This window comes from Carettochelys insculpta, chromosome 2, assembly GCF_033958435.1.
Source record: "Carettochelys insculpta isolate YL-2023 chromosome 2, ASM3395843v1, whole genome shotgun sequence".
NCBI lineage: Eukaryota > Metazoa > Chordata > Testudines > Carettochelyidae > Carettochelys > Carettochelys insculpta.
Window position 1 is genome coordinate 247,467,865 of NC_134138.1, and position 8,706 is coordinate 247,476,570.

At 42.1% G+C, this 8,706-nt stretch overlaps 1 protein-coding gene across 8 annotated transcripts in view; it reads right to left on the reverse strand.

Annotated features, from left to right (window-relative positions):
• The window catches only part of ABI1 (abl interactor 1), a 128,517-nt gene extending 120,252 nt beyond the window's left edge, over nucleotides 1-8,265 (reverse strand). For 3 of the 8 annotated variants that reach the window (XM_074984899.1, XM_074984895.1, XM_074984894.1), the window contains exon 1: nucleotides 8,018-8,261. In XM_074984899.1, coding sequence (XP_074841000.1) covers nucleotides 8,018-8,134 — 117 coding nt within the window. In that variant the 5' untranslated portion in view covers nucleotides 8,135-8,261. Of the gene's footprint in view, nucleotides 1-5,089; nucleotides 5,236-8,017 lie in introns of those variants that run through there. The other 5 variants (XM_074984898.1, XM_074984893.1, XM_074984897.1 and 2 more) reach the window with 4 other exon arrangements.
• Nucleotides 8,266-8,706: the final 441 nt, after the last annotated feature.

Below are 8,706 nucleotides of genomic sequence, written 5' to 3' on the forward strand. Positions count from 1 at the left end.
TTATGAACATCAACACGGACAATTGCCAGATTAGATATAAAGTTGACTAAACAACTAGAATTAAAAGTTGATAGCAAAAAAGCCATTAAAGGTGAATCTAAAACTGGATGAAGAGGTAGCTTACAGCTGAGTCTGATATGGTTATGGTATACAAAGACATGAGAAAAAACAGGAAAAGGAAAATCTAAATTTAAAAGTTACTCACCCTCACACCAAGCAAAATCACTTGAGAGATTTTGAAAGTCACACTTGTTACTGTAAACTATGCAAAGAATTACTAAATCACAGAAGTTACTCCAGTCATGCAGATGAAAATGCTGATGTGATCAAAAAATTGATCAAGGCCCAAGGTCCCGCAATGATTTAAATCAACTGTTGAAGGTATATATATAGCTCCTTTTGTCTGTTGTAACTGCAAGGTGTATAAAAAGCAGAATCGACTTGGTATAAAAAGCATCAATATTTGAGGCCCCATCATCTCTTGAGGCCCTGGCCAAATGGCCCTGCTTCTGATAGGGTCTAATAGGCAGACTGTAACCCCAGTGACAAATTAGTCCAATTGGTCCTGCTTTGCCTGGTAATAATAAATAATTAGGTGAGGAAGCATAAGTATAACCCTACTGGTCCTGTGCCATTGCCACTTCAGAAGAAAAGGAAATCTTGGCATCCCATTTTAAGTATTTTAGAAAACCCAGTATAAAAAAAAAAAAAAAAAAAGTCTGTTTATGACAACTAGTCCATGATCTGAACCAGTCCTCCTTACAGCAAATATACTAAATGATCATGCTATAGTAGAGAACTAATTCTTGTGAATGGAAAATAACCACTTAAATATTTAATATGAAACTACACTAAGGCCTTATTGCTCATATCCATTTTACAACTGTATGCACATTCAACTGTTTTTTCAAAAACAAGCTCATGGAAGCAAGAGGAGCCATCAAGTCTGCTAGGCCAATAATCCATACTTTCAACAAAATCACCAAAAACAGATTTACAAGAAAGGCATAATGGTCTATGTTATCAGCTAATACTTACACAAGACATTTCTGTTCTGTTCCCCATCCTTTTAAAAAAAATTATTTTGCGCACAAGGTAACATGCTTTTTTAAAAAAATGCACATACAGTAATCCCTCAGTTTACTGGACCCCAATTTAACAGGTTTCGGAAATAATGGACATTGTCCTCCAGCCTCCCCACCCTCACCCCACCCCCCCAATAAACAGCAGTCCCTCACCAGAGGCACCACCACCACCCCTGGAACCACCAGAGCTGGAGGAGCCATGGTGGCAGCAACTGAGGCCACTGGGGTTGGGTGATGAGTGGCTTGTGGAAGGCAAGCCCAGAGGCTCTACTCTGTAAACAGTTCAAATAGCCCACTGCATTCCTCCCAGGTCTCAGAGTACACATTGCAAGGTGCCTCCAGTCCAGCAGATTTGGATTTAATGGACTTTGAGCTTTAATGGACACTCCGCCCCACATTAGTCCATTAAATTGAGGATTTACTGTACTACCATTTTAGTCACATGAAGCATTCCTTCGGTTGTGTCTTGGGTGTTACATCTTATTCTAAAGCTCCCAAATCTTTATGATACATGCTGCAGTTATGTATCATGGCAAGTGGACTGATTTCAGGTTTAGTGTAGCACATTTTGAAAGTCAGTAATAAGTCAGTGTAATTTAGCCTTTTAATAGATCTATATTTATGTCTTCAAAAACGATTAACTACTTTTGCTGGATTAAGTTCCCTCAGAATGTACATTTGTATTAATGTTTGCTTATAAAAAGTTTCTCTTTGGAGTTTTGATACAGGAGATTACCTGTTTCAGAGTGAAGCCCTTTCAAAGTGAGTCTGATAGGAGATCAGTCACCCACATCAAAAAAAAAAACAACCTAAGAACAAGGGGTAGGTAACATTATGAACAAATTATCTTTATGTCCTCTTAAGATACTTAACTTATGGAATATCTCAATCAAAAACAGAACAGACCTTGCATAACAATACAAACATTCTACCAGAAACGCTGGGACATGTAACATGCTTTCTACACACACACACACACTCTCCCCCCCCCAGAAGGAAACCTCCAATTTCCTCCAATAGGGTGAAGTCTAAGGGCTCATCTAAAAACTATGCCCTTGTTTCTGCCTCTCTTCCCGAACAGGTGAACAGTCATCTACACATGAACTAGAGTTTCTACATATCATACTTGAAGTTACACCAGGAAACACCCCAACAAGCACATTTAAGCAAGTCAGCACATACTTCCTCAAATTCTCATGTTCAGTATTTATGCAGTTCACTTTTAAAAGCAACAGAATCTATTCACAAAAAACAAAAAGTGATCCCTGTTAAAGAACTCACGATAAGCATCATCACTCAAGAATCTCATGGCATTTCAAGCCATTAGCTTACAGGCTCTTGAAAAGAGTTTTGAAAAAAATAAATGTGATTTAACTACTACGAGTTTCCACAGCAGTCTCACAATCCAGGGGTCTACTCTATACAGCATTTTAAGGGACATGTCACTGAAGGCTAGAGTATGAATACTGTTTGAGCTCGTCCACCCCCTAAGAACTGCACTTGCATTGTCAACAGGAGAGCACTCTTGCCTACAAGGAGCCTTTCAAAACTGCCTTGTTAGGGCAAAAGCTTGGGTCTTGAGGAGGCTGTTTTCTTTAAGGCACCTGTGAATGATAAAAGTTGTGTTCACAATGTAGACACACAGCCTTAAGCAGACCATGAGATAAGGGCAGGGTGAAGGGGCAGTACCTGGCTTCAATCTTTGGTGTTTACCAACTGTATTTTATAGACCCATTACTGAAGTAAACTCACTACATTAAAACAAACAAGCAGTCTTTAAGGTTCTACAGGACTAAGTTTTCTTTACTAGATAATGAGCTTTCAGAGGTGAAGTGGTGTTCACCCACAAAGGGTCATTAACAATTTTATTTATTAGGTAGTCTTCAAGATGCCACAGGACTGCTTGTTTTTGGGCAGCTACAAACTAACACAGCTACCCCTCCGAGACTAGTCACTACATTCTCTCTCCTACTGCAATCAACTGTAGCAACCCTGAGGCAGATGTAAAGACAACACTGTAGAAGATGGCTTCCTGTATGATTTCTACTCTTCATTAACACACTCTTTAAGCAGTTAGTGGGGATATGATCAGTAAAGTTAACCAATTCAGCCCACTCAGACTGGACACAGACATAAATTTTAATATTTTAGTTCAGGAGTTGGGCAGTTTTAATCGTGTCTGCATATGTCTTTCTAACCCTGTATGTTATTTCTATATAGTTTTGCCGAAGGATTTCACTACTATCACAATACCTGAATTGTTACATACCACCACTACATACTTGGCAAGCTTAACTGCAGTCATGTAGAATTACAAGAAACAGATCAGAATCAAAAACTAAGGCTTGTATTTTAAAATGTACGCCCTCACAAAGCAAAACACAAAATATATGTTTTTAACTCAGGTTAGCTTTGATTCTTTAGTGCTGCCAAGACATGGCAACAAAATGCATGACTCAGGCTAGCAGCCAAATTAAAACCTATAGGAAGATCCTGGAGTTGAACTCCAGATGCAAACCCAGTTGCTGTCTCTTCATAATTTAACCAACATATGATAAGAACTTCTTTTTGGTGGGGAAAGGATGGTGCATTTGGCTTGTTTTTTGGTTTGGTATTTTGCATGCAATGCTAACAAAAAGCCTTAGCTTGAGGCGTACCCAGGAGTACCAAGTCCTTCCCACGCATTCATATCATACAGCATATCATTGTAAAGCACACTTACTCACAAGTGTGCCCTTTAACTTGCTACCTATCATAAAATGAACGCCAGAATTTGTTCTGTTCCCTTTAATACACATGCCAATATAACACTCATAGGCAATTTAGACAACTAAGAACAAAAATTTGACTCCAGAGCAGATATCCGTATTAAGACACCTCTCTCCTTCTGAAAGCAGCCAAGACATCACATTGTCAATTTGGGGTGGGGGGGTGGGGGGAAAAAAATCAAATCAAATCCTCATCTTTAAAAATTTTTACAAATCCTTTATAACCTTGCCAGGGGTCTTCTCGATCAGTGGTTCTCAAAAAAGATTACGTAAAACTTATCTAGATGAAACAAAGCAGCAGAAATACAGCACTTGAAAGACTAACAAAATGATTTACTCGGTGATGAGCTTTCATGGGATAGTGGGTCTGTCCTATGAAAGCTCATCACCAAATAAATCAATTTGTTAGTCTTTCAAGTGCTACATTTCTGCCGCTTTGTTTTGTTGGAGTACAGACTAACATGACTATCTTTCTTATCTAGATGAGTTGACAACAGGCTACATAGAAAAGCACTAGAAAAGTGAGTATCAACTAAAATTTGACAAAATGATTTATATTACTCTACATAGCCTAGCAGTATTTCTCAACCTGGTAGTCATGGTTTTTGTTTTAGAATATAAAAGCAATTTCTCAGCAGTTGTGCAGTAACACTTTCATATTTTTGCACCTGATTTTGTATGCTACATCTACACTACAGGTCAACTTAAGCTATGCAATGCCAGCTGCATGAACAACATAGCTTATTTCTCTCCCATCACTTTACCCCAGATGAGAAGAGTAAGCAATGTTAACAGGGTGGCTCAGAGTGCAATCTGCAGTTGATCTGGTAGGCCTTCACTGGACTCAGTAGATCAACTGCTGATGGATTGACCTCAGAGCATGGATATGAGCTGTAGTTTACATGTAGCCTAATGAGGTTGATCTTGAGACACACAAAACAAAGTCTCCTGAAAGAGAGAAAATACTCTGGAAGGGTTGACAACCAGCACTCTACATCAGATACTACATTTCTAGCTGTTTTCAAACCATTAACACCTTCAAGTGCAACCAGAGGTTTAAAGATAAATGTTAAATCTAATTACAAATTAAAACAAGTCATGTAACAGTTTTGTTTCCTTGGAAGCAAATTTTGAAGCCCCTATCCCCAACATTTATAATTAGTTGATGCTTTTACATTTTGTCTTCTCTCCTCAATAATCACTAAAATTTCCTTTTAGTATTTTTAATCTTCTAACCTTATCGCCTCCTTTCAGTGCCTTCTCCAAGCATTCTTCTTCCTTCCTATCAGATAACCATCTTATACACCTCCTGGTGGGCTAGATACACGACTCTTTAGATGTCTACTTTGCTGTTTGTTTCACAGCACATTGTAGCCAGTAGCTGTTTCTCGGTCCCTTGTAGCATTAACTTCCAATGAGTAGCATCAGCTGTTGAAGGTGAAGTAGGAAGGAGAGAAAGGGACAGAACTAGAAATGAGATTTAAGCCTAATTTTTTTCAGATTTAGGCATATGGCATTTTTAATACACATACAATTTCAAACGAATTTTCAAAGGAAAAAGATCAGTTATCTTATAAAATATTAAGTTCTTGCCACATGAAGGAAGAATGCAAGATATCGGACTGAGAACTTCCATCAGAAAAGCCTTTACAACAACTTTAGCAGGCTTCGATAAAAAAGGCTGTTAGACTTTCAAAATGCAGAGGGGCAGCAATAGAGTTAACACCTTCTGCACCAAGCAGCACAAAAAGGTAACAGACGTCATGGCTTTATCAGATACCTCAAAAACCTTGTTCAAGTCAGCTAAGCAAACAGAAAGCCAAATTGTGAAAACATCCCACTTCTGAAATGTTTAAAACAGCGTAAAGCTCTCTTTTTGATCTGCTATACCTTTTCTTAGCAATCTACCTATCTTGTTGTAAAAGTACTGTTTGTCAGTTCAATGGTACTTAATACAAACCTATATGTATTGTTTTGATAGCTCCTTCTCACAACCCAACATTAATTACCTTGTGTGTCACTTCCTCTAATCCTGGGGCACACCATCCCCTCTGATATTACTACCCCAGAAAACTGATTGTACTCCTCGACCCTAGTCCAGCTGTAGAACAGATGACTTTACACAATCACTGAAAAAACTGTTTTGCACTAAAAAAAAGCAGAGTTTCTTCTCATTTACTGAATTGGGCTGAAGCTGGGAAGAATACAAACTGGGCATAAAAATCCACAAAACTAGTGTACAAGTCCCGTTATTCCCCTTAATACTGCTTCCTTCCAACAGAGCTATACACAGCTGTATGAGGACAAACTGTAAAATAGACTGGATATGTGTACGTCAGACCTTGATTCTTAAGATGGTTCTTAAGGTGCTTAGATGGATTTTTAAATGATTGATGAGGACACGTCTCTTAAAAGCTTGCTTTTAAAAACCAATAAAGTTTAAAAACTATTTGAAAGCAACATGTAATACCAGAAAGATTTTCTACAACTCTCCTGTAATAGAAAAAAAAAAAGTGGACAGGTCAAAACATGTGCTGCAATTACTACTGTAGTGTGTCTGTCATATTTCCCATGAGTAAACCCAAATACAACCTCGCCTTTTTGATGCATTTATACACCCAGCTTTCTTTGGGTGGAGCAAGTACTGAAGAATAAAAACAATTTAACCCTTATCACCTGACACTGTGAGAAGGATTTATATCCCTTCTAAAATAAGATCCGATTTGCTACTTTAATTTTAATTCAAATAGCCAACAGCCTGACATTTTGAACAAGAGTAATTTTACAAAAAGAGATGTTGAGGAATATTTAAAGTTTAATAGAACAGTAATTTGGTTGTTTTACTTGAACAAATAAAATACCCTGTTAGTTTCAGGAGAGTACTAAATATTAAAACATGAAAAACTATAATAAATATAGGCTACAATCAATAGGGTTAATTCTCATGATAAAGAGAACCCATAAAATTCAATGGCACAATATTTAGTGGTCTTTTAAGGAAGTTCTTCCATATACTAATATAAGCATCTGGTACAGCTCTGTGCTCTCTTCAGTTCAGCTGAATGCACACAATTCTATTCAGATTTATACAGCTATTAATATTAAATAATTTTAAAAGCCAAAATAAACATATAAAACTTTACATATGCATGTAAAGAGGGATGAGGAAACTGGAATCAAGAGAAGAACTCTAACTGAAAGATACAACATAATGCACTTCCCTCCTATCTGGCAGTGAGAGACACTCTATTTAAAAACATTGCTACAGGATGCCTGAATTATAAAGCAAGCAGGCCTGCCCTCCCAGAAGGAGAAACTGCCGTTCTGAAATACCACATCACACTTCCACATTACTGTCTATGTGCATATGCAAGCTGTTCATTGTGACAACTCCGGATCACCAGTGCAGCACGCCAGGAATGCAATTCACTAGTGTAGTCTTCGTGAGACTTAGATGCTTAATATTAAACAGACAATTGGTAATTAAATTGGTAGATGGTGTGGTGTGGTGTGGTACCCCCCCCCCCCGTTCTCCAAACAGAATTCTACATTTGTCATTTGCATTTCAACCCTGGCTAAAATCCGTCATTTGCCAACCTCACACTTGCAGCCCTTCCGACGTTCGCCTAATAAGGAGGGCAAAACACACCCCGGAAAGGTGAAGAGGACTGATGCAAAGGTCCCTAGTTCAAGCAGCCCAAGAACTCAGCACTTCAAGGGATTTAGAGACTTTTTCTGGGGGTTAGTTTGATTGCCTGCGCGACCACGGTAGCCACCCTGAAGCCCCCGCGTGCCGGCCAAGGGGGAATTCGGTGCGACAGAGAGACACGGGCCGATTTACCAGCCCTCACTCGGACGCACGTACAGCCAACCTGCCCTCCCTCCCAGCCGGGCGCCGTGAGTCACAATAAATAAATAAAGAACGAGACACACCCTCCCGGCCGCCGCCCCGTCCCCCCTGCCCCAGCATGGGGTGCGGGGGGGTTATGAGGCACTCGGCTGGAACGTGGACAGGGGCAGCCGAGCGGGGCTGGAGCAGGAAGCGGCTGCCGAGCGATACAATGTAGCGGCGGCGGCTCCCCGCGCTGCTGCAACGTTCGGTGGCCACTTCCTGCCCCGCGGGTGCCCGCCCGGGCGCCCCGCCGGCCGGCCGAACGCGCTCACCTGGATGTAGTTGTTCTCGCAGTAGTCAGCCACGCGCGTGAGGTTCTGGTAACTCTCGAGCAGCGCCCGCTTGCCCGACGGGATCTCCTCCTCTAGCAGCATCTGCAGCTCTGCCATTTTCCTCCCCTCAGCATCGCTTCCTCCTGCATCACAACGGGCAGCAGCGGCGGCGGCAGCGAGCGCACAGCCCACAGCCCGCCTGGTATTGTGGGAGTCCGCCTCGCCTCGCTTTCGAGAGGCCGCCGCGCTCTCCCCGCCCCACCCCCGAAAGAGCCCGGCGCGCTGCATGCTGGGAGTTGTAGTCTGTTGTCCTCCCCCGCGACTCCCCACCACCGGAGTGGGCATGCGCGGGCGAAGAGGCGGTGTAGGACGGGCTTCCTCCCTTCCACCCGCCTGGAGTCGCGGCTGGGCCTTGCCCTTGGGCGGAGTGGCTCGGCTCGGCTCGGCTCGGCGCGTGGCTGGGCTGGGCCAGCTGCAACCACGGGCGGCTGTGAGGCAGCTCCGGGGTCTAGGAACAGAGGGTCTGAGCATCGGACGCTGAAGCTCCTTCGTCCCGCCCTCACCTCCGCGGAAGCCCCGGGCAGACCTGCTTCGACAGCTGCTTTACTGCCACTCCCGACTGGCTGCGTCTCTGCGCCGGGGCCCCGCGATCGGTTCGCGGGGCGCTGCGCTCTCCAGGCCCCTTCAGA